Source organism: Stylophora pistillata, chromosome 3 (assembly GCF_964205215.1).
Source record: "Stylophora pistillata chromosome 3, jaStyPist1.2, whole genome shotgun sequence".
NCBI classification, from domain to species: domain Eukaryota; kingdom Metazoa; phylum Cnidaria; class Anthozoa; order Scleractinia; family Pocilloporidae; genus Stylophora; species Stylophora pistillata.
In genome coordinates this window covers 3,143,553-3,169,845 of record NC_142521.1, presented here as the reverse complement: position 1 = coordinate 3,169,845, position 26,293 = coordinate 3,143,553, and the positions used below count along the sequence as shown (strand labels likewise).

The 26,293-nt window shown below is 38.6% G+C and overlaps 2 protein-coding genes and 1 pseudogene across 2 annotated transcripts; 1 reads left to right on the top strand and 2 right to left on the bottom strand.

Annotated features, from left to right (window-relative positions):
* Window positions 1–678: 678 nt before the first annotated feature.
* Window positions 679–12,742, bottom strand: LOC111330503 (docking protein 2). The gene is made up of 4 exons (XM_022935366.2): window positions 12,263–12,742; window positions 7,412–7,724; window positions 4,720–4,939; window positions 679–2,206 (listed from the first exon to the last, which is right to left on the bottom strand). The coding sequence occupies exons 1-4, from the start codon at window positions 12,356–12,358 to the stop codon at window positions 1,993–1,995; spliced, it is 843 nt and encodes a 280-aa protein (XP_022791101.1). The 5' UTR covers window positions 12,359–12,742; the 3' UTR covers window positions 679–1,992.
* A 7,438-nt stretch (window positions 12,743–20,180) lies between these two features.
* Window positions 20,181–26,270, bottom strand: LOC111330522 (uncharacterized). The gene is made up of 5 exons (XM_088751854.1): window positions 26,034–26,270; window positions 24,363–24,426; window positions 24,169–24,248; window positions 23,617–23,764; window positions 20,181–21,414 (listed from the first exon to the last, which is right to left on the bottom strand). Exons 1-5 carry the CDS (start codon window positions 26,121–26,123, stop codon window positions 21,089–21,091), a joined length of 708 nt encoding a protein of 235 aa, XP_088607980.1. The 5' UTR covers window positions 26,124–26,270; the 3' UTR covers window positions 20,181–21,088.
* On the top strand, window positions 22,336–23,267 carry LOC148734107 (uncharacterized; annotated as a pseudogene).
* Window positions 26,271–26,293: the final 23 nt, after the last annotated feature.

The window sequence follows — 26,293 nt, the reverse complement described above, 5'->3', positions numbered from 1 at the left end:
ACGGCTTGTTAGCGCGCGTATATTTTTCAACGTATTGTCTAGCCCAAAGTTTTCGTTGCCGATCTCAGACTCTAAACTTAAGCTTCGGCGCCACCGCTACAGTCAGGAAAACATTTGTAAGTCTTTAAATTCTGTCTTGTATGTTTATCATCACTCGGCCCTTCTTCTCATGTATTTTTATTTATTTTCCTAGTCGAACCTTGCTCGCTCAATCACAAACCTCAATCGGCTCCTCGAGTCTCTTCAACCAAGCGCGAGCTCGAAATTTTTCTAGACGTAGCATCGACAAGAACTGTAAGCTACAGTCTCCCTCAAGCGGTTTTTAGGATTCAAGGTGTCCGATCCCCGAGAATATTGCCACTTAAGGTTGCTCTTTTTAACTATAGAATTCGTCCAAAATACAGAATTCAACCAACACCCTCTTTATCCAAATTCAACTCGTCTCCTGTACTGTAGAGTTTTTGGACAATTTGTGGACAGAAAGGGCAAAGCCACGATAAAAGGAATTTTAAATCCATCTCATTCCTGTCGTGGTTTCATTACTCGTTTACAGGGCTCTGCTACTCAATTTTCTTTGTTCAGTGTCAACTGTCGAACGCTACGGTCGTAGCGCGAAATTTCTTTAGGGGCTCTCACAAGTCGAAGAATACGCTCTAAAAAATAACTAAACATTGTAAATCCGGTATCATACCTTAATTTTTTATTTTGAGAAAATAATTTCTTCATATAAATTATACTGAACAACGCTAAGTAATACAGTGCGCTCTATACACAACTGAAGGTCTCGGAAGACCCAAGAGTCGAATAAAAAAAAAAAAAAAAAAAACAAGCGTAGTACACGACAAGCAAATTAGTGTCTCAATGTGAAAAATAATGGAGAAGTTAACAAAAATCTAGGAAGGCAATACAAGTCGAGAAAGATTAGCAAGAAGAAAGCATTGTCCACGAATTCAAAGAGCCATGGAGGTTATCAAAATCATGTAAGAATCGTCGTTGCATTCACAATGAAAGTTTCTTTTTGCTTTAGAAAATTGTCTCCCCAAGATATTAGGGTTTGCAAGTTCACTTTTGTTAGTTGAACTCCATAGCCCCAGTTCAATTGTGAGAAGCAACTTAACTCCAACTGCATATCGCATACTTTTTGAAAACACTTGTTTGTTTTCTTTTTGAGCCCAATTGTTCTTTCATTAACACAGAACTTGCACCTCAATTCTCATTTGGCGCTGGAACCTTTTGATCCCTTTGGGCTGTAGTGCTGAAGCACCATGGACCTTAAGAAAGCCATGGCGACAAATGAAATTGTTAGGAACCAGTCCGCTATTGCTTAAGTAGTGCTCCTCACTGCGAAGATCGTTCTCATATGCGAACCAGTTATTATTCAAAGCCGGGGGAAGGGGGAAGCACAGGCGTTTTCTTCTTGAGAGGCGGGGGGAGGGAGGTTTGGGTCACATGGTCTTCAGAGGGAACCGAAGGGGGATCAGTCGTCCCTAACATTGACTGCAAACGAGGGGCGATCAGAATACCACAGAGCCTAAGAGGCAAGAATGAGGTAAATTTAAGGTGACACAGCAAAAATCCTCCGACCACCACCAGGCTATAAATAATAACCAGTCCCCTTTGTCGCGTGTCCATAAAGCTTTTTGAGCTCGGAAAATGCGTTAAATATTTCGTACTGGTACATTTTGCTGTGAACTTTTGCGAAACAAAAGCCACATAAAGTGTCCAAAATCTGAGTGTTTTCTGTGAACGCAGAGAGCGCAAACAAAATTATCAAACCCATCAAAACTGTTGGTCAGTCAGAGCTGAACATGCTTTTATAGTGGAAAAACACCAAAATTAGAAGTACTGGGGAATCTTGTCACCATCGTCTCTTCAAAGGCTTAACTTCTTCAGAACCTGGGATTCTTTCGGCTTGATCTGGTAAGCCAATCTCCGTCGTAGCGTACATTTACCCAATACAAAATTGGCTGAATTGCCCCAGTGAAATAACTATCAGGAAAATGAGTTGCTAGTCAGACTATCCACAGTTTCATTTTCAGACGATCTTGTGCAGGGAACAGAGTCTATTGAAGGTCTTCTGTGTCTTTCGTGTGGAAGAGGTTGCCGCATGTTTGCAAGCTTTTGAGTTTGAAGTTTAACACAGTCCAAAATTTCTCGCCCCCGTTGGGTCAGGAATTTAAAATGTCCCTCGCCTGTCTTACATCCCCTGAAAAAAAAAAAGTCAATTTGTTGAAAAGTCAAGTTGTTGAACACGATAACTGTGAGAGCAATCAAATTGTATTTCTCTGGTAACAGGTTGAGGTATTCGGTCATTCCGAAGGCGGGCTGCCCTTTACTAGGGCTAACGCTCAGTGGTTTTTTCATGGGTTTCACTCAACACTTTATTTACACTTCAGAGTTAATTCTCTGTTCCATCATTTATGCCCTGTGATATGGATTGATTTGCTCAAAGTCATATAGTTAAGGATTTCGCACTTGGCTGCGTTACCCATTGAATGCAATCTCCAATCTCGCGCATAATGTGGGTTACAATAGCCTGTGACCAGGCTCTCATTATGAGGGCTGCAGAACGCACTTTTCCTCGCAAGATAGAGGATGGGAGACGAGTCTGGGAGAGGTTTTCAGGGGTCTACAGCCCTTGCAGGCCTCTTCAAGGCCTCGAACTTTCCCGCGGGCGTAGAAAAGCTCGTGCCCCTGCCGAAGCGCCAATAATGAGCGTTACAATCGACAAGAAACTGAACACAAATCGAATGAAGACCAAAGCAGAGCTAGATCGAGATGGCTTTAATCGCGGATTTCATCAACTGGATTCGCTCTTTGAAAAAACAACTGAGTAAATCTAACTTAATCGTATCATTTGAAAAAATAATTAACAGTCATTCATCGAAGTGAAAAGAAACATCCGCCACTTTCACCGACACTGAGGTGAACAATTGTTTTAGTATTTACCGCACACGAAACCACAGGCGTCCCAAGCTCACGTCTCGAGCAAAAGCGAAGGGTTACTTCATGACAGCGTCACGCGTTGTGTGACGCGGTGTTAAGTTACGCGAGCAACCGTTGAGAATTTGAATGCGTTATGAGGAATAGTATGGGGAACAAACTATGGTCCATTTAAAACACTAAATATTCAGAAATATGAACATTTTACAGGTTAGATTAATAAAACTTACTCGTTCCTTGTGTGTCCGTTGTGCTTTTTGGCGATTTCCGTCGTTTTGGGCTTGCTTTGCCATCACTGTTTTTCCTGTTATCAGACGAAGTCAAGGCTGCACACTATGATTTCGACCTTTGTCCACGCGGAGGCGGTTTGCGCCCAGAAAATCCATGTATTCGGCAATTTTTTTATCCACAGCTTACGGATCCGAGATCATTGCACCCTGGAAAGTGTCTCAATTCCAAAAATCTCCCCGCATTACGCTGAAAACCAGTGTTTTCTACCATCACGTCCAAGTTTCTTTCTTTCTGCCGGCGCCTTCGAAGGCGAAGAGATACAACGAAATTGACCGCGATCGATCGCTTTAATCCATTGTCCTGATCTACCAATCGTACAGCGAGGTGACACTTACACACATACACGCACACACACACACACAGTTACGTGACACTGACAACGGACTATATTTGAATATTCTGCGGGGTTTGCCGGGAGCACTTACAGTAAGTAAAATGCTATCGATCGCGGTCAATATCGCTGTATCTCTTCGCCTTCGAAGGCACCGGCAGAAAGAAAGAAACTTGGAAATGATGGTAGAAAACGCTCGTTTTCAGCGTAATGCGCGGAGATTTTTGGAATGGAGACACTTTCCAGGGTGCAATGATCTCGGATCGTAAGCTGTGGATAAAAAAATTGCCGAATACATGGATTTTCTGGGCGTAAACTGCCTCCGCGTGGACAACGGTCGAAATCGTACTGTTTGCAACCTTGACTTCGTCTGATAACAGGAAAAACAGTGATGGCAAAGCAAGCCCAAAACGACGGAAATCGCCAAAAAGCACAACGAACACAGGGAATGAGTAAGTTTTTTTAATTAACGTGTAAAATGTTCATATTTCGGAATATTTAGTGTTTTAAATGGACCATATTTTGTTCCCCATACTATTCCTTACAACGCATTCAAATTCTCAACGGTTGCTCGCGTAACTTAGCACCGCGTCACACAACGCGTGACGCTTTCAAGAAATAATCCTTCGCTTTTGCTCGAAACGTGAGCCTGGGACGCCTGTGACGAAACCAAAAAATTTGTTTACTTTTGACAATATACCGATAAACGGTCGGAAATTAAAATCTTGACCCGCTGTTTTGTCTCTTCCTCTGCTTGGAGATGAATAATTCTTGCTAATCACTTCCGAATTAGCCAATCAGGTCTCGCGAAAAGCATGATTGAGAGCCCGCGAACAGGTTAATATTTTCCAGTGTGTTGTTAATTTGATATCATGTCTTTATCGATCCCTTGCTAGTGCACGTTAGACAAAAGCAGAGCTCATTCTACACCTTAAAATCAGAACACTTCAATTAATATTAACCAGAAGTTCATGAAACAAAACGGCGCCGCGAATTTTAGAAAGTTGACATATCGAGCGCGTCTTCTTTCTCGGACTGCTGCGACGGAAAGTTAGCGCTTGACTTCTAGTTTAGAACCGACAAAGCGCTAACTAAACTTGTCTGTCGACTCAGCAGGAAAGTTCCCTAGTAAACCAACAACTTTATTTTCTTACCTTCCCGCTTGAAATGTTAAAACTTTGTCTAAATCTTGAAGATGTGACAATCTTTGAAGTCGAAATCGTGGAAGATGATCTAACTCCCATTCTTGTACTCTTTCTCCTGTTTTAGCGCTATGTAGGCATAAATATTCCTTACGAACAGTCATAAGATAGTTTCCTGTAAGTTCAAGTCTATCAGAGTCCTCTGTAGGAATTACGTTTACTTCATAAAGCCCTGAGAAGAAAGGACAATTATTTCAATTAAGTTTCAATGAGTTCAAAATCTTGAAAATGTCTATACATCACATCAAGATTGTGGTCAGTCGCGTCAGTATCAGTCTCAACTAATGGTTCGTGGCTGATAAGATACCAGGGATTTCATCAGAAGCCGACAACCGGTGAAAACTCCGGCGGCTACTCTCCAAAGCGGAGCGGGGTACTTTGGTCATTCCATCTCCCGGTTTTTGCGTGTTTTTCGGAAAACATTCAATATATTCTAAAGGCAGTCAGCAGTAAAGGTTTTTTTTTGTGTTGATATTTTGTCTCCTCTTTGGTTGTTGGGTGATTTTTGCAACGGGTTCTAACAATTCAATCAACAACACGGTCGGTTCGCTGCGCGTCATGTTGAATGGAGAGAAGAGAAAGACTGGTGACGAATCTGCCTTGATTGCTGCTGAACTGTCTTCCACCTACTCATGTGCTAATATACGCCTGCTTCAGAAATTAAAGAAATCCCTGAATACCGTGTTTCCTTTACACCAAGATACTCACCAGATATGTTCAAGAATTTGCAAACAAACCCTCTGAAAATCGCAACACTTAACAGGTTTGATTACAAATTCTGGTTTGCGTATCTCTCGGTAAGGTATCTGACAAAATCTCTTGGCCGATTCGAACCAGCCACAAACTATTTCAAGTTTGCAGACTTCATCTACGGTTTCAAATAAGAAATCCCCACAAAGAATTTAGACATTAATCCAGATCCGCCCTTAAAGAAGTGTCTTGAATGTCAAAGGGTTACCGTTCCTGTACATTCCATTTTGTCTGCACTGATGTCTCAAATGCGATAATCTTTGACCTCAGCAGGTTATATGTAAGTACACATACAAATAATACTGAAGGCAGACATTAATTGTCTGTTTAGATCACTGGTAAAAAAAGGGCATAAAAGATGGATAACCATAATTATGGGGTTATCATAAAAAAAAACCCAAAACAAAACAAAACAAAAAAACAGCTTAAACTGTCAAAATTCAGCCAAGTTTGAGAATCCTCTGATCTTCAACTCACTTACTGAAAATTCTGATTTTAACATTGCCGTAATTGTTATTAGAGGGGAGGGGGGGCGCTTGTTAAAATTCAACAATGTACAGCAAAATTGCCAGGGGAACCTCTCATTTCTTCTAACTGTTGCCCAGCTTTAATAAGCTGTACGCGTAGTTAATGCTATGCAATCTACAAAGGATAGAATGAAAACCGTCTAATGCTTTCAAATATAAAATGTTTTGAAGAAAAATGCTGCATTACATGCCCAAATGCATAGCAGTTTGCAGCAGACTTCTTTATTGTAGAGAGGAGGGAAGAGAAATGAGGGATACATGCTCAACTGGGAGGATTCTCCAAGCAGGGGATTTATTCAAGGGGGGAGGTAATAGAGAGGGACATGGGATTTTTAGAGCATTTATAATACATTGCTTTGCAATTGCACAAACAGATCAGATGGAGACAGGTTGCACAGTCATTTTCAACTCCAAAACCTTCCCACATCGACCCAGTATAGGCCCCTTCTTCACGCTTTTTTGGCCAGAGAATTTGTATGTCTCCGACTGATGCTGGTTAATTTTTGCCATAGTTTGTATTTCTTCTCAAAATGTCTAAACAAAGTCAGTCCCCCCTCTCCGTTAAAAGCAGTAATACACAGGTTTTCAAATACTGTATTTCTATAAATGTGTATGGTTTCAACCGCAATTACAGCACCTGTGGTACTTCTGTACGGAGAATGCCAAGTTCTTTAAACAGACCCAAAAATATGAAAAAGTGGCCAGACAAAACTTCATGTCAACAAGGGTTCATTTTACATGAACCTTGCTGGCTACAATGTCTCTGTTCCCATAAGCTTGAATCAGGAAGGCCTGTTTGTACTGTCATCAACAAATAAGCTCTGATAGGTGAGCCAGTCTGGTTCATGCTATAATTCTTAATGTCCCTCAAAAACATGCTTTTTGTCAAGCTGCTAAATTGGTAGATCCATGAGATAGCCAAGCTCTGCTCTAGCAGAGCTTAAGTGCCACAGACCATTATTAACTTTGGTAGTCAAGAAGTTTTCAAGCTTTCATGAGTTTTGTGCACAAGATTTTTGACACAAGAGCCTTAGGGCTTCCATTGAATGCACCAAGTCAAACAAAAGCAAATATTTAAATTGAGTTGCATCATTAAATAAAATCGCACAATCTGATTGGTTAACAAAGTGAGGTATTTAGCATGGAATTGCGAGTTGAAAACAAAGCTATGTGATATTGTTTTGCATCTACGTATACGTAACAACTATGAGTAATACTACTTGACTCGTGAATTCCACTTTCAACTGCACTGGAAAACTGATATCACACTTATTGCTCCACAATTTATGCCATAATGGTTTTCGCATGCAATTTTATGCTGAATTCCCTTGTCAAGTAATGAATTTTTCAATAGTGTTTACACCTACCATAAATATCTCCTGCTTGAACAGAGGGATAAAGTTTTGGTTCAGGAAGTACAAGTTCTTTAATAAGCTGAATCCACTCAAGTGACTCTTTTTCAGTATCCGCACTCAGAAAAAGTTTGATTTCCATACCCACAAGTAAAAAACTGTGATTATGTGTCCTTGAATGAGCATGTGAGACAGAAGTTAAATCTTCCAGTGAAATACTGGTACGATGTCTACCCTCGGAGCATGCTTTCTCTGTCAGATAATATTCTAAACGAGGTTGTCCCCGCGGAGATTTCCTTCTCAAAACAAACCATTTTCTTTTCCAAATCTAAACAAAGGAGAAATATGTCAAGTTTTACAGATCATCTTGTGTTTCTAAGACAGCATTTTTTCATGTTAATCTAGCTTTCAAATACCAAGTATAAACATAGGGGCATGAAAGATGTAATATCTTACAATTCTTTACCCGAGTAGAGGTTAATAATTGTTTTACTGTGTACAATAAGAGCTAAATATCATTACAACAAAAAACTGTTCTGTCAAATCTCAGGATTTTAAAAATCTTGCACTCATGGAAGTGCTCATTAATGCTCATAAATAGAAAGTTCCATCACACTTTCTTGGGGACAAAAATAACTTTCCGGGGCACTGTTCCTCTGTCAAGTCTTAAATAAATAACACCTCTTCAAACCAACATGGTCTCAAATACATTAAAACCAAGTTGACCTTGGTCAAAGAATGATGGAGAGCTTAAACAAGATGCAAATTGGAAAGACTGGCCTTCATCTTGCTTAGTAGGATGGAGCAGAAAAATCATAAATTGTTGGTAAAGACATTCTTGATGCAGGGGACCCCTGTGCAACATGAAAGATAAATATAAGAAATGGAAAAAATCAATGGTTCCTTATATTCCTCTTATATCTCAGACAGATATTTGAAGCATGCCAGTAGCGAAAAAAAACAAAACAAAAACAAAAACAAAAAAACAGTGAGTAGCTAGGATAATAAACCTCAGTGGGGACATCTAGAGGAGACCAACAACTACAGGACTGCATTTCAGGAGCTACAAGTGGGTTACAGCACATCTTGGAAAACTTAGTCCACATTTTTCCATTATATCTTTTGCTGCCATACCAGTCTCTGCTACATTAACTGCATCAGGGTTTGTTTATATGACTGCATTTTTGATTAAAGATTTGAACGCACTTCTCCAGGATAAAATGTTCTGACAAATTCAGTAGTAAGAGAAAATAATAACATGGCAATATGTTTCATAACAAGTTCCAAGTACGAATGATCTTGAACAGGCCATCAGTTTAGCCAGAGAATTCTATGTAGTTGCTGAAAAAGTTTTTGATCTGTGATACAGTCAAACCTCAATTATCCAGACTCATTAGGACTAGACAAAATAGTCTGCATAATCGATGGTTTGGATAATCAAGAATGTGAATATTAATGAAGAACAAAAACTGCTTAAAATTAAGAAAGCGACATTTAATCCTGAAAAAAAAAAAACATTTACAAATCATTTTGAAAAAGACACAGTCTACATTTTCACTCTCCTGTGTGAATACCTCTGCACATGTATTAATTAAAATTTATGAAAAATGTTTTTACATTGGCCTAAAATGATGAAGTAAGTCGGTTTGTTTTAAAGAAGAACATTGCCTTTACTTCACTTTTCAATGCTGTAGTTTTGAAAAGAATATGGCTATGGACTAATAAATATTCATGAAAAAATTGGGACCAGAGAAAAAGTTTTTCTGGATAATCGAGGTTCAATTGTACCCAGATAATGAAACCTGAAATGAAGAAATGTCGGCGACATACCCACATCTCAAAGTCCAAGTGGTTGCCTAACCTAAAACGCTGTTCTTAGATTTTCAGGTTTACATTCAAAATCGAGATATCAATACAGTTGAACCTTGATTATTCAGACTCATTAGGGCTTGGATAAATAGTCCGGATAATCGAGAGTCCAAATAATTGAAAATATGAATATTAATGAGACAATAAAAAAAAAAGAAAGGAAATAAAGATAACACATTTTTAATTCTAAAAGTCTGCTTCAATGACTACAAAAACATGTACATGTATGAATTGCACCTATTTAAAAATGAAAACCTATACGTCATTTCTAAAATAATGAAGCATACTAGTTTGCTTTAAAGTCTTACGACAAGATCGCATGGTGAAGTCCATCATACTGAAAAGTGGTAGCATGACTTGAAGAGGATTAAAATTGTTCCGTCTGTCATAATCTCTGAACTTTTTACCTCTTAAAGTTTTGAAGATCAAAGTTCATTAATATTCATGAGAAAAAAGGGACCAGAGAAAAAGTCCACATAATTTAAAAGTCTGGATAATCAAGGTCCAGATAATCGATGTTCAACTGTAATTCTGAAATATTTGGAACGACAAAAAAATCGATATTGACACAGGATACACTGCGTAGTTTGCTAAGGTCTTCACTACAATTCCTTACATTTAGAATTAAAAATCTGGCTTGCGGCTGTTAATTTACTGTGAATTTCAAGAGACGCACCCTCAAACCACACATACTCTAACACCGATGACAGTGGGTTAACTGTTGGACAACATGGAGGTTGAAACAGATACAGAAAAGGAGAGGAAAACTTCAGAATAGCTAATAGTACTGATAGGTGGAGAAAAAAATTTAAAATCCTTCAGAACTATGTGAAGATGAAAGATCTAGGAATTGTTTTTACAAATTAATCAGTTTCCCCAACAATGATTCATGTTCTGTTTCTTCAGTGTTACTAATATGACCTGTGAGCCTGATAAGTTCCACTGAGAATCAAATCTACACCAATCAAGTATCACAGATATCAGATGATCCAACCTGCTTGAACAACAGATGTCAGACAGGTCTCATACAAAGCAATGATCATGTGCATGAATGGCAGCTTGCCAAACTTGTAATAGCTGCCAGCTGTAAGATGAAAAACATCGAAATAACACCTGCCAATAACCTGTCTGCAGTAAACAACAACTTGGCTGGATTGCCAATGGAAGAGATCCAATTTTCAACTAAGATATTGTTGTTCCTCTGAACAGATAATTTAATTAAGTTAATTTAAAGTTGAAGTAAAATTTTTTTATTTTTTTTGTGTGTGGCTGACTTCTAGTACATTCTGAGTGATTGTCTATGCAAAGAATTTTGAACCTCTTCAAGTTGACATTTCCAAGTTGTTAAGCATGTAAGTCTTGTCAGCTCTTTGTGTGTGCCAATGTAGATATGTCAAGAGGAGGTCTTCATAGTTAATCACCTTTCAAAAACAAAAAAAATTAAATCTGGAAGCTATTGGCTGATTAAAAGATTTCTCGTCTTGAGGATACAAACTCGCTTCAAGAAACCTGGCTTGAAAGAACATAGTGGTTTTACTTAGTGGTTTTATTACTGCTATTTTATAACTGACACATGAATAAAGTTCATCAACATAGCCTACTAAATGATACAAAATTATTGCCGTCACATCATATCCTTTCTACGAATATTGCATTTTTGTGTTGTTGTGTTTGTTCAAAGTTGTTTACTTGCCCCCCCACTAATTAGGGGATATTACACATGTAATATAATTTCACTACTGCAGATATTCCTGACATTAAAACCGACCTGGAGAACCATGGTTGTTTTCAGTGATCTGCGATTAGATGTTCTTGCACCGAATAATTTTTTCCCAATTTTTTTTAGGACACGAATGACCGAGCTGACGGTAACTAACGAAAAATTGAAGCCCTTGAGTCCCGTTTCAAGAATTCTATCACAACGGGAATATATAGGTTTCCACTGCGATGCGAGCATCTATTTATTTCGTGTTCGAAAGATTCAAGCAGAGGCGCTTCTTGTAAGTAATAAAGGGATCACTCCAGATGGCCAATATACATTAAGTGTACTCTTCTTTTACGGTGTTTACTCTTTCCCAACATGTAGGTAATTCGCCCCTCGCTATTGTTCAAAATCTTATGTATATTTCATCGCCAACGATGCCAGTTGCAGGTATTCTTGACACCAGAAAAAAGCAACTTTAAGTACAAACGGCTGGCAATGTGAGGAAATTGGTCTCCTTCATCTGAAAAGACAGAATTTTTTATCTATACCAAGAATGTTTTAATATCGTTGCCCGTTGCCCGTTGCAGCCGGCGACCTGTGACAGTTTAGAAGGATAATTTCATCTGTTGACACTTTTGTACAAAGATGGGCCGAACCTTATCGATTTTGAAACGGCGGAAGGAAGAGAACGAATCCATGTGCCATTAACGTGGAAAACATTGAGGGGGTTTGACTGATTGTTCTTAACGACAGCAGACACCTTAGCTACAACATTTGATTTTAATTCATGCGCGAAATGAAATTGACAATTTTGCTGTCAAACATTTCTCAAGAAACAACCTTCTATTCGCACAAATTTCACATGGTTTAATTTTCGAGTTCAGGAAAAGTACACTTAACCAATCAAACGAAAAACTAGCGTTATTAAGTTTCAAATGGCGATGAATTTACAATACTTTTTCTAGCAGCTGAACAACTTGTTTACCAAAGTACGATTTCAAGTGAGGGTTTGAAAATGTCGCCGAATTTGGCAATTCCTGCTCCTGGTTATTGACAAGTTTTCATCTGTGTATTCTAGTTATCAACCCAGAATAGTATTCAATCAGATGTGGCGAAGAAAACAGAATATTCCTAACACAAATCAGAGTAAATACTACCATTAGTTATACAGTAATTATTCACCCCATACGTGCACAGAATATATTAAAATGCTCGTTTGACTTGTAGTTAGAAAAGCCCAGTTAGCAGATACTTTAAGGAGAAGAAGAAATCTTAATCAAAGTCAAACTCGCCTTATGTGTGAGCTTTCTCTGTTTCCGCGGAAGCTTCATTTCAAGAAACCCGCACTTTACCAAATCCTCGACGTAACTTGCCATGGTCACTTTCATCTTCCAAATATTTCATACACGTCCAAGAAAACGAAAAGAGAACACAAATAATCTCAGCGATTCACTCCGCTTGAGTCAGGATATAGGGAGCTGTGAGTGAAACATCGCTTTCCACGCTGCACCGGTCGAAATCCTTTGAAATACAAGTTGTTTGTCAACGATCGCGCTATTGTTTTTCAACCTCGCAGGCTATTTGTCATGTTGTGATGAGGGCAGTTGTGACGCTCGTTCCAGTGCTTCGGCGCGCCAATAGATAGCAACAAGCCGTCACGCTGAATCATTCATTCATTTCAGTGCGATTTAGATTTGCAATGATTAAAAAACAAAACACCAATATCTACTGCGAATGAAATTCTCAGTTAGACAGAGAGCCTTTTATGTCAGAATATCACGTTGTCTAACTGCCGAAATTTTCAATTCGAAAATCACGCGATGAACCGTGTGTTGGAGAACATCATAAGCGTAATATAATTAATGTGGTCGAACACGATCGAGCGCGTTTGAACTTCACAAAAGTGCATTTTAAGGCCGATTTAAATATCTCTGGTTTCTATTTTCATGCTCTCGTGTTTCAACTATGTAACTTCAATTTTTGCCCTAGGCGGAAGGTAACCACTCCCACATGATTGCTGCTCTTTGAATAACAAGTGAGTTTCTAATCGAAGACAATTGTGTTGTTTGAGCAAGATCGAAAACTTTTCGCGGAGGACGCAGCTGATTTCATCATCTTACACCTGCAAAACTGCTAACGTAGACCGACTGACTGTCTTCAGTTTTCAGTTTTGTATGGTTATAATACGAGATCGACTGTCCAAAGTCCGCGGAATATCACAAACAAATCTATCCGCACGCTAGCTAGTTTGTTTTGAAAGCTTTATATTATAAAGTTATGCATTTTAAGCTTTCTCTAACAGCGAACACTTTCAGTTGCATTTATTCCACTTTTAGTCACAGAGTTTCAGAGAAAGCTAATGACATTCACTGAAGCAAGCGAAGGTTCAATCTTTGATTTGCGTGTGATGATGGGACGTTGCGGAAGTGACATCTACAACAACATGTAGCCTTAAAAACAACTTGACTTCGTTCAAAACAAAGTACTTGAGGTTTGAATTATTTTGTTCTCGACTGGCCAATAATCCGTTATTGCAGAAAACAGAATGTGAACCAACGGGTGGCATATGTATTAATATTTCCCCGATATCATTTCGATGAAAACGTCTTCAATAAATATTCGTCGCGGAAAATTGTAGTGAAACAAAAATTGGCTAATTAATGCAAAATTTGTGAGGTCCTACGATAAACAACAAGTCCGAGAAATCAGTTCATCTTTTATTCATAACAAGTCCAGATGTGTTCATGTAATGGCTTTGTTTCCAGAAGAATTGAGTGTTTTGAAATGTAGCTATTTATATTGGGGCATGACTCAGCTTTAAGCCAATGATGCGTTACAAGTAAAGGAAATATTTTTGCGCTATTTTTGACGTTTTTGATATGAAGTAAGTGTCATATAACTCCAGTTCATAAGTGAAAATGGATGATATTGAAAGAAGATGGCTGCAGTGTTAACCTTTGACTATAAAAAGGCATCAACGACGTGGGAATATTGTAAGATAAAATTGTTTGACGCTGATACTGCGCACACAAACGTTAAGCGAGTATACTGCACGGAAAAATTCCGGAATTTAAACGCTGAAAAACACTTCCTGTAATTCTAAAGTGCTCTTGAATAATAATTTCTTTCGTTTGAACCCATACTTGTAGCCATATTTGCGGAAAACTGTGCGCATAAGCAACTTTGTGGTGAAGGGCTAGAAGATCTGTCAGAAAGATCTATTGATCAATTCAGACGCCGTCGGGGCGCATTGCTTGGCCAAAGTTTGTGTCTGAGACACAAACTTTCTTGGCTTCCTTTTCATGAAATCATTCTTTCACTTATCGTTATTCACTTTTCTATCTAATTGCTTATTGTTTCCCTGAAAGTTACTTTAAACACCTCGAATTTAAAACGATTTTTTTTTTTACGCGTGTTCGGTTCCTGGCAACTGATCAAGTACAAAGATTTTTGTTTGGATTAGCAGTAAATCTGTTTACAAGTCATGTAAAATAAGTGAAACCCGCGGTTAAAAAAAAAAAAAAAAAAAAAAATTTGCCAATATTTGTGCATGGCCAAATTTCGCTAAACTTCAAAGGAGCCGAAATCCTGCCTTGGAGGCTTCCAAATTTTTTAGCAAATCAAGCAATCATGTTGTTTTAACTATTCAACTGTCGAACTTTATAAAGCATGTCAGGCAACTATCTAGAAGCAGATGCTACCCGCAGAACAGCCAACTGATGGCAAACCCACAATACTGAGAACGCTATGTTGTTTTTCCAAGACTAAGAGGCCATAAGGCTAAAAACCATAAGGCTAAAAACCATAAGGCTAAAAACCATAAGGCTAAAAACCATAAGGCTAAAAACCATAAGGCTAAAAACCATAAGGCTAAAAACCATAGGGCTAAAAACCATAAGGCTAAAAACCATAAGGCTAAAAACCATAGGGCTAAAAACCGTAAGGCTAAAAACCATAAGGTTAAAAACCATAAGGCTAAAAACCGTAAGGCTAAAAACCATAAGGCTAAAAAGTAAAACTGCACACACAACCCGAAAGCGAGGAAAATACGATTCATTCTTGCCCACTTGTTCCCTCGAATTGTTTTAGCATCCAGTGAAGGGTTTAACTTGGGATTGACATATCTACCCGTATCAGTGAAATTTTGGTTAAAACATGTAGTTCCGGTGCGACTTTCTCCAAAATTTGGAAATTGCGAAATTCATGTTCCTCGCGAATAATTGGAAAATATTTTCATCATTATCATCATCTTTATTTGCCTTATTTTACCAATAAAAAATATTTAATTACAGCGATAACAGTTGGAAGGCGGGGAGACCCAAGAGGCCACCAGGCTTATGGGAGAGCCACCTCACTTACAATAATAAATTAAGTAAAGAAAAAGTGATGCGAATGTGCGGCTTGGCCAATTCAGTGATTATTTAAGTAAAAATTCTTGCAATTTCGTTTTAAAGCTGAGAAAGTTTGACGAACGAGTGACTGAAATAGGGAGAGAGTTCCAAATTTTAGGACCTTGGTAGAGAATTGTAAATTGCTTGACATTTGTACGGCACAAATGCGTTCGATAATTACTGGCTAGTTGTGAATTTGGCTATTCCTTACAAAAAGATCAAGAAGCAATGGGGCAATAAGTTATTTTTGAAATAAAATATAAATTTGGCGATTTCAAACGTATTGACTTGGAAAATATCTAAAATTCCTAGTTTGGAGAATAAAGGGTTAGAGTGGTCTCGATAGTCTGAGTTGGTGATAGCCCGCACAGCTCGCTTTTGCAAATAATAAATTCTATTTAAGTTAGATACATATGTGGACGACCAGACGGAGTTACAATAGACGATATAAGGATAAACTAAGGTGTAATACAAAGTGAGTTTGGTTGCAGAGGATAGGGAAATGCGAGACCTAAATATAATACCTATTGAATTAGCGATTTGTTTACATACATAGCTGATATGGTATTTCCAGGTGAGATGATTGTCAATATAGACCCCAAGGAATTTAGTTACCTTAGCTTGTTGTAAGGGTTTACCTCCAAAGGAGAGAGAAATGCTGGAGTTAAATTTCTTCTGTCTGGGTTTAAAAATTATATAGTTGGTTTTCTTTATATTAACTGAAAGCTTGTTACATTTTAGCCAAACGTCAATGTTTTGGAGTTCATCATTAAGTATGGATTCTAAGCAATTTAGATTTGAGTGAGAATAAAAGATACTGGTGTCATCAGCGAAAAGTAGAGGGTATGATACTTCAGAGGCATTAGGAAGGTCATTAATGTATAGAATAAACAATAGTGGGCCTAAAATCGAACCTTGAGGAACACCACACTTGATGGTTTGCATTGGAGAGCAAGCTTGATTGAATTGGACAAATTGCTGGCGGAAAGAAAAGTAGCTTTTAAACCACTGCAGAGCCACGTCACGGATACCATAGTGTTCCAATTTGGCAAACAAGATTTGGTGGTCGAGAGTGTCGAATGCTTTGAAAAGATCTAGGAAAACACCCACCGTTGTTTGGTGTTGGTCGATTGCAGATGCAATTTTATTTACCAAATGAATTAGCGCGTACGATGTTGAGTGATTTTTCCGAAATCCGAACTGACAGCGGCAAAGTATATCGTGTATTTTGGCAAATTCTACTAAGCGATTGTATATGACTTTTTCGAAAATTTTGGAAAAGTTAGACAACAAAGAAATAGGTCTGTAGTTTACAAAAAAGCTAGGATCCTCTGCCTTGAAGATGGGAATGATTTTAGCGATTTTAAGTTTGTCCGGGAAAATGCCTTTTAGTAAAGATATATTGATGATATCTGCCAAAGGAGCAGAAATAAGGTGAAATGAATATTTAATGACATGCATTGGGATACTGTCAGAGCCAGGAGCTTTCTTTGAAGCGAACATGCTACAAATCAGGGGCGAATCCAGGAATTTTTGATTAGGGGGGGTTCAAACTTTGGTTCAGAAAGGACTGTTGGACTCTTTTGAGGCAAATTACTTCTCCCCCACACCCCCTGCCACCAGTCATGGTTGCACGTTATAATTCCTTGGCCGCTTACCGTTTACTTGGATTCATTAATTAAAAAAATCAGCCAGTTAAAAAGTGATATACGATCCTGCGGATCTAAGAATTTCAGTCTCAAAGTTGTAAGCGTCAGGTCTGATGGGGGGGGGGGTGTCCAGACCCCCGGACTCTCCCCCTGGATCCGCCACTGCAAATACTCTCCAGTTTACTAGTTGTGGTGGGCTTTAAGTTAATGGAGGGATGTTTGTTGTAACCGAGGTAAGAACGAAAAGAAGGATTCACACTGGGTATAGATCTAGCTAGGTTGGGACCAATGTTTGTAAAGTATTTGCAGAATCTGTCAGCGATCCTCATTGGATCCATTAATGTTCTGCCTTCAGATTTAAATGATGTGGGAAGAGATGACTTACTTTTCCACTTGTCGATAACCTCGTTTAACAATTTAATTTCCAAGTTGTTTTGAGGTCAATTCTGGCATTCTCAAATTTGGAGTCATAGCATTTTTTTTGGCAATGCGAATGAGATGGGTGAGTTTGTTTTTGTAGGCTTTATACTTCGTTTCAGAAGATGTGGAGGGCGATGTGACGAGCTTTTTGTAGAGTCTGTTCTTCTTGTTAACTGATTTCAGACTGTCCAGGGCTAAGCCATGGGGAAAAGAACGTGTTCACCTGTTTACCTTCGAGAGCCTTTAAGGGAAAACAGGCATTGTAGACACTGGAGTATTCTTCAATAAAATCATTTTAGGCCTCATTGGGATCTTCCATGTTGCGAAATGAGGATCGTTTTACGTTTGAAAGGTTCTCGTTGAATTTTTGCAAATTATCGTTACTGAATGTGCGCATCACAATTTTCCTTTCTGTGCTGCGCGTTAGGATTGCGTCGTTAATATATGCAAAAACAGGTAAGTGGTCAGATAAATCATTTAGTATAATGCCACTAAAAACATCATGTGCAAGGTTGTTGGTGAATATGTTGTCAATTAGTGTCGCAGAATATGAGGTGAGGCGCGTTGGATTGGAGATGAGAGGAAGAAAGGCGTGTGAAAATAAGCTGTCGATAAATTCCTGTGTTGAAGCATGATGATTGTATTTGGAGAAGGTTTACGTTAAAGTCTCCCATCACATAACAATGTTTATAACATAACCAAATTAAAGCGCGCGCTCTGATTGGTCAATTTAGCGTCCCCCATTTGCCCATGGGTGTACGCTGCTGACGTGAGCAAATGCAAAGGCTATTTTTCCGCGCGCGCTTGTTTTTTCTGGTCGCGTAAGATTTGTTAAATAAAAGGGAACTCTTTAGCTACAATGTATCAATGTTATGTTATAAAACAAATGGTAAACACCACAGCGTACACTATTGAGTTATGGATGCACTTGGGAGGTTTGCTAAGCACTCAAGAAGCTAGAGTCGCTCTCGGCTATCGCCTCGAGCGACTCTTACGCTTCTTTCGTGCTTAGCAACCTCCCGCGTGCATCCATAACTCAATAGTGAACGCTGTGGTGTTTACCATTTGTTAATTATTGTCTTTAGAAATTAGTGAGACTATTGCTGAATTTGTCGATAAACATAGCAGTGTTTTGATTTGGTGGTCTGTACACGCAACCGACAATAATGTTTTACCGCGGGGAACGATAATTTCCAAGAAGAGTGATTCATGCAATTACATCTGGATCTGAAAATTTGCATTCTTCGAGAAGTTTGAATTCAAGGCCGTTTTGTAAATAAATTCCAACGCCACCGTCTATTTTCGATTTACGATGGTTGGAGACAAAACTGTATCCTGTGATTTGAATTGCTCTAGTGCGACCCGGCCCTTACTTCGAATTTCAGCCTTCCGTTTTTTGATAGCGGGAAACTGCCACATACGGTCTTAGACTGCTAAGATGGCCAAGTGAACATGGAGAAAATGATGATGTCCAATTATTTTCTCTTGATCGTGAGTTAATCGCACGGGCACTCACAAAATTACAGCCGGGCAAAGAAGTGACCGAGCGCTGAATAAGGCCTGGACCATGATAATCCGTTAATTTTTTTAAAGAATCCTTCTTAGTTTCAAGCAAAACGAAACAAAACATCTTTGACCATAGTGGATTTTTCGTTTAGCTCTCAACGGTGCAAAAAACGCGCATGTTTTAATGCGTTTTCGCCTATAATTCAAAATAAACTCTCAATGATGTTGCAAGAAATCATCTTTTTCAAACTGCCACAGTTGTACGTGTCAACACTGGAAACGAAGGTTGTTAAAAACGATGCATTTTGGAAGAAAAACACCTCACCCTTTCCCTATCGATTACCTTTTTCTTAGCTTTAATTTGTCGGGTGATTAAGTCTACAGTGACTGTGCTAATAAGACTACAGTGACTGTGCTAATAAGACTACAGTGACTGTGCTAATAAGACTACAGTGACTATGCTAATAAGACGACAGTGACTGGCCAAAACGTATCGAAAGGCCTGCGTTAGCGAATGGATAGGGAGGGATACCTTTTCTGAAGTTGCTGTCATTCTCTGTCACTTCCATAACAACAATCTGACATACACGGGTTCTGCTAAAGCAGAAGTAATTTCAACACAAGTTCAAGTTTTAAGACACAATGCCGAGGCATTCAGATTCTAAGTTTTAACGCTGTGCCAGGAAGAGATTTTTACAACGTCCAATTCCCAGCAGTGGAAACTTGATCCGATCAACCTGGAACAGCCTAGCTTTGTTCCATACAAAGCGAGATGTTTGTAAAAAACTTGGATGCAAGCCTAACGAATAAAAGGGACGCTGTTGCCAGATGATTTTTACTTACTGGCAAACGATGCTATACATGAAGGAAGATTCATTTTTTCTTGCAATTTTCATATAAAAAATGTCAGTATTATCATATTTTTCCATCAAACGGGGAAATGTTTTATTATATTGGGGAGGGTTATTCTGAATGAAAGAATGAATAAATATGAAGTGGCAATGGTTTGGCATGGTTACATTCATGCTGAACAAAAAAGGTAATCTCACCGTGACAAGTCGGTTGAATAATTTGCAACTTTGCCGGGCAAATGATTTGGCCTATCTTCGTCAAACGTAATGGACGAAATGGATATTTACAATCAAGCTATAGTGCCATTTTTGCGATGGCGTGCTCTACTTGGGGGAAGCACAATTTCAGAGAAATTTCCAACCGGCGAAGAAAAGTAAACAGACAGAAGCCTCTGACGATTTGTAATAATAGTTCTTTTCATGAGGGATGTTCATAAAGCTGGAATGATTTGTATATCAATAAAGCTGAAATTAGACTTTCCTTACGCCTACATGGTAAAAAAAAAAACCGTTTGGCCCTTATTTTTACGTGCAAAATGGAGTACATGAAATGTGACATAAAATTATTGACGGCGAAAAAGGATATTACTAGCTTAATTTTGCTTCGTTCCGTGAAATTTTATCTCCTTTTCTTTTTTAATCTCTTGATATATTTTTGATACTCAAATGTCTTCCTGAACACCTGCTCATCGTGGGCGAGACCCGAGGGAAAGTATTTAATAAATTAGTATTTACTGAGCGCCCACGAAACCTTAAAAAATGCCAATAACATATGGCAATTTGAAAAATTAGAAAACGCTTGCAAAAATACATCACACAAACAAACACATGCCATGTATACAAGTACCCCAACTAACCAATTTCAAGTTCGGAAGAATGCGTAAGCATACATAAATTCAATTGAACTATCACAAAAAATCGTGATGCAAGCATCTCTCAAAATGCCGTTTCATGACAACCTTGTGCTTACATATACACAAACACATACAAAGGTAAACTATCATCATAGCACAGATTTGCTTTGATCCAGCTAATTGTAGGACCTGAGGTAAAAAGAAGATTTGTCCCATTTTTAGCTCATCCGTAGCCTTTGGTTTCGCAAATACTAAGCAAAAAAGGCGCGAAAATGGCATCCTAGAATTGATGCCGTCGATTGGCTAAAATGCAGTTCAGCTGCACGGGCGCATGAGTTATAATAACGGGAAAGGTTGAACGAGAGGAGTAATACGCGTAAACATAGTTTACTTTGAAGTAAAGCGAAGAGTCATTTAGAAAAATTAACGAGCTCAGGCCAAAAGAATTCATGGCGCTTCGCCCAGCTCCACTCTTATATCGGGTTCTTCGTTTAAATCAGCTGCAGCGTCCATAAAAACCTCCACAGTTGGTTTATCAAAGTTTGTAAGACGCACGAGATTAACAGAGCTCTTGGGCTCGGTGCGGAAAAATTCCAACACGGCCGAGAACAGAATCTTTGCGCATCGTGCCTTGGGAAATCCAAAAATGCCGCTACTTATGGCAGGGACAGCTACACTACTCAGAAGCCTGCAATGACATTCGGACAAAGAATTGTACATGGCTGAGTGGAGGCTACTGTCCTCATCTTTTTGGCCTCCCATCCACACTGGACCTAAAAATAAGAAAGAAAAAAAATGATAGCAGTCATAACAACACTTAAAATTGACTCAAAACATTTGATAATAATAATGATGATGACCTGTCAAGTCCGTCACAGTCTCCGCTGACTCGAGGGTTGGGGCCAAAGAAGCACAAAAGGTTAAAAAATATCAGGACCTTGCAGAAGAGATTAAAAAATATGGAAAGTGGAACTTCAGTACTCTACGTGGTGCTGGAGGCCTAAAGAACTGTCACTGAAAAAAAACTTTAAAATAATTGTCGTTTAGATTGAAGCCAACTTTCAAAGTAATTAGTTTTTAGAATGCACTATTATTTATAGTCTAGTTTTTATATAAGTTGATCCAAATTTACCACTTTTAATCTACATTATTTTATGGCTGTCTCTCACAAGGACTGGGAACTACCGAATCCACGAATTTGATTGGCTGAAATCAATATTGAAAGCGTTCTAGATTTTCCCATCTAGACCGGTCTAGAAAAAAAGGTTCAAAGAATATAAACAATTGGCATATAAGACACAGCCATATAGTAAACATCTTATTAACCGAGCTAGGTCGGTCTGTATGGGAGAATCTTGACCTCGGTCGCTGGTACAGACCTCACTGCGTTCGGTCTGTACTGGCGACCTCGGTCAAGATTCTCCCATACAGACCTCCCGATCGGTTAATAAGAACTAAGTATAGACCGCTTTTAAAGTGTAAAATCTAACTCAAAGAGTTTCTGTGCAATTACCTCAAACTTGCAGGGAAATCAAATGAATTTTTCCGTGTTTTTGAAAAATTATCGGAAAAATGTGCTCTCGCCGTTATGAACTATCAAGGGATTTGATAAGAGTATTTGAGGAAGTGTGGTGTGTAATTTATTCCTCTTGGTGTTCTCTCTGGAGGCACTCTCTCTAACTTGTTGAATTGATTGGGCGCAGCAGATGGCTGGTTTATCAAAAATGTCCACACACCCTCTGGTTTCTTCGATGGGTAACGCATCTCAGGGAATTTTGGGTAGGCCAGAGGTCAAAAAAAAGATCCTGTGACTCCTGAGATGTTATAAGCGCTCGTGAAATGAAGTATAACAGGTTTCTATTTTCCTGGAATCTTCCAAGACGGACCAATTCCGAGATGGGTCATGGATTATTATCACAAGGTCAGACCTTCCGACTTGTCCTGTCAAGGCTTTAGAGGACTACATAACAGTTTCACAAATTGACCTCTCTGAAGATTTACCTTTGTTTAGAGCCCTTGCTACTCCTTGTTCAAAGCAGAAAGTAAGGAGCCAGGGTATTAGTTACACCAGAGCCAGAGAACTTATTAAAGACGCTTTCAGAGAACTTACAACCGTTTCTAAAATTAGTAGCCATAGCCTTAGAGCTGGAGGAGCCACCTCTACAGCTAACGGTTGGAGTTCCAGATCGGCCGGGTCATTGGGCCAGCGAAAACGCTAAGGATGGCTATGTTAAAGACAATTTAAATTCTCGTTTATTAGTGTCACAATCTTTAGGAATCTAGATAACACGTTTAGTCACACAGTGCCCGGCAGGTCGGGAGAGTGCTATCCACTGGGCCGGGGATTCCCACCCCCCTTTTTTACCGCAACGAGCGCGGTGAGGTTTATTCATCCAGTGGAAACTCGTTGATCTTCTCCCAGGTTCTGTTTTTTCGTAGACTATCTTTGTTATATGCACCTTTTATAGCTGCTGTGTTGGTTTTTATTCATTAAACATGCCGTGCAGCCTCTAGTGAGCACGTGATAGCAAATATATTATGTTTTTTCTGTTGATGTCACGCATGGTTAGTGTGTTATCAGGGAGTTTAGACGAGAAATGAATGAATGAATGAATGAAAAACTTTATTTAAGTGTCTATGTTTTTAGCTATAAGCTAATGGGGGGCACTAAAAAATTTAAAAGTCACATACATTTACATATGTAGATGATAGTTATTTACAGTAGATAATTAAAAAGATTATAAAGTTATTTAGTTAAGTTTTAAATTTCAACGAGAGTTGAAAGGTCGACTTTTCTTATGTTCTTCTTGAACATTCTTGAGAGGGGGAATTTCTTCCACATCAAGAGAATGAATGAAATTGTGGAAGCATTATCAAATCAAAGAGTTGGTGTTTAAATATAATCCTGCTGTTTTGAACTTGCTTTAACTTGAAATAACATGACCACCCCATCCCAAGCATACAACTGAACTTACCTACTGCATGGATTATGATATTACAAGGAAGATTTCCAGGTTTGGTAACAGCAATCCCACCAGTCTTTATGGGGCCATGTTTAGCTACGTATTCATCACTTTCAGTTTGAATTTGATATCCGCCATTTTTAACAATTGCTCCAGCTACCTGGCACAGTGAGAGGGTAATTTAAACAAATCATTGAGTTATGAATTACACTTTAGTCTGGCCTTACAGAATGTGTGGCTGGGGGAGTTCAAGGAAAAGTGGGGTAGGATCGCTTATTTAAGGCCTAAGGGAGAGCTGGAGGGGCTAAAGAGGTGGGGCTTATCAAAATTATATCAATTTACTGATGGTCAGCTCCAAGTTCCACACCTGTCCCCTTTAGAAGTTGTCAGATGAGGAAAAGCAAATTTTAGAAGAGTTTGAAACATTTGAGAAATCTTTACAACATTAATAATGAAACAATTCTTAGATATTGGAGTTGAGGAAATCTGGAAAGTAAGCTCCCACTGACACTTTCATCTCTGCATTAATTCAACATTATTACAATGAACAAATCAACAACTTACTCCTCCACCATGTTTCAACCAGGAGTTTGCAGCATTAACAATTGCATCCACATTTTCCTTTGTCAAGTCATTCTGTACAACTAAGAGAAGAGCAAAACAGAGAAATTTGTCACAATGAAGTCTGATGAGCCATTTCATGATACAATTACTACTTAAAATGTGGACATAACCTGAACAGAACATAAGTTTCTTACCTTCAATCCTTTTGTTTACATTTTTGTCAGGTGCACTGAATATCACTGTTGCATGGACAGCAGCCTAAGAATTGTTTTAAAAAGTTTAGCACTGCACATATTTTAAGTAGAGGAGAGTGAAAAAATTGCTTTCTGTACCCTACCCTACCCTCCCCCCTCCCCCACCTTACCCTTGAGAATGACAGGTGGTAAATGGGGTTTACATTTTCCCTTTACAGACACTCTTACTGATAAAAAAAAAAAAAATCAAATGGCCCAAAGGAAGGCCTGAAAAAATTAAGGATGAAAAGCAAATGCAGCTTTTATTGGGAGCTTTCTACCTGAATTCAATTCCTCATTTTTGTGCTCACACATTGAGACCAAATAAATCAATGAAACACTTCTCCTAAATAATCAGTCACCTAGTTCAAAATGATTGGGACACTACAAAACATTGTGTAACAAAAACCTAACAGACAACTACACCAAAGTAATCCCTTGGATTTTAGAACCAGTTTGCACTTAATGAATGCTTTTCTTTGAGTCCAAATTCTGACCAAGTTATCTCTCTCATTTACATGCCATTGAGAGAATGTGATAAGAAGGAGCAAATGAGTTATTAACCATTATTGGCAAGCAGATCAATTGTATACAGTGGCTGAAGTTTAATTAAGAGTCTGATTGATAGGTAACTGGCAAATTTGCCCCATTGCGAGTTTCCCCCCACAACCTATGCAAATTTTCCCCCTAACTCAAAACAAGTTTGCTTCAATTTAATTTCTTTAGCTGCCATGAAACAACTAAATATAGCCTTGTTTTTAACCGCACAGCTAAGAATATGGGCAAATTCACCATAATCCAATTCATCAGTGCAAGACACTGAAAAGCTACCAAACATTTTGGGCAACCAAGTTTACCAATGGTTCCCTTGACAAATTCTTGTTTCAAAATTAACTGTTGGGGAATGACTTTCGAACAGCTCAGAGATGCGGGTCTCTGCGACTAAAGGAATGAACAGAGTGTTTTTTTAATGGCAAAGCACAGTTCAATGGTGTGATGTTTGAAGTCATTATTATCATGTTGTGGGCTTATGCCATACCTGTGCAGCGAGAAAATTGTATGGAAATTGTATGGGAAAAATAGGGATCTCAGAGGAGAAAAAAAGGCATGTTTCTCTCATAGGTTTCTCTTGCAGCTCTTCCCTGTTCACACGGGCTAGCTTCTGGCCGATGAAACGGAAAGGGAGATGGGGGAAATTTCATGGTAAGAAAACAAAACATTCTGTTCATGTCTAATTTCTTGCAACATTTGTAACATTGACTGAAAATAACGTTCCCTTAGAGACTCTAAGGGAACTGACTGCTGAAAGCTGTGATGGATGTTTTTAATTTTGTAGTGGAGGAACTTATTTTCGAAATGATCGATTATGGTCCAATTTGAGATGAATTAAAGTCAATAATATATAGACGTTACAACGCAAGGAGAATTACAGCTATCATTTAACACAAACGTAATTAGAGTAAGTTATAGCTAGTATCTTAACTCAACTCGGTCTGGGACCCTGTTGAGTTAACGACTGACATAAAACAATGTAAACAACAGAGTCAAAATAATAAGTTAATATGATAATGACAAAATAAAGAAAACATCCACCATTAAACCCCGGTAAACCCAATAAATATTTTGACTTACCCCTGACAGACATCTGGCTAAACAGCTGCCAGTGCTTCTATTTACAGCTCTGACTAGATACCAACATGCACCCTGACCGGAGAAAAACATATCGCATACCTGCAGCGTCTTTAAAGGGAATTTTCGCAGCTAAAAAAGCAACTGCATTAGATCGATGTAGTTACAGAATTCTTTCTAATTTGCTGCATCCCTTGGAGACGCGTTTAAAGAATGACTGGAGGAAATGCCGAGCTCACGTGAGCCCTCAAACTTTCTGTTCA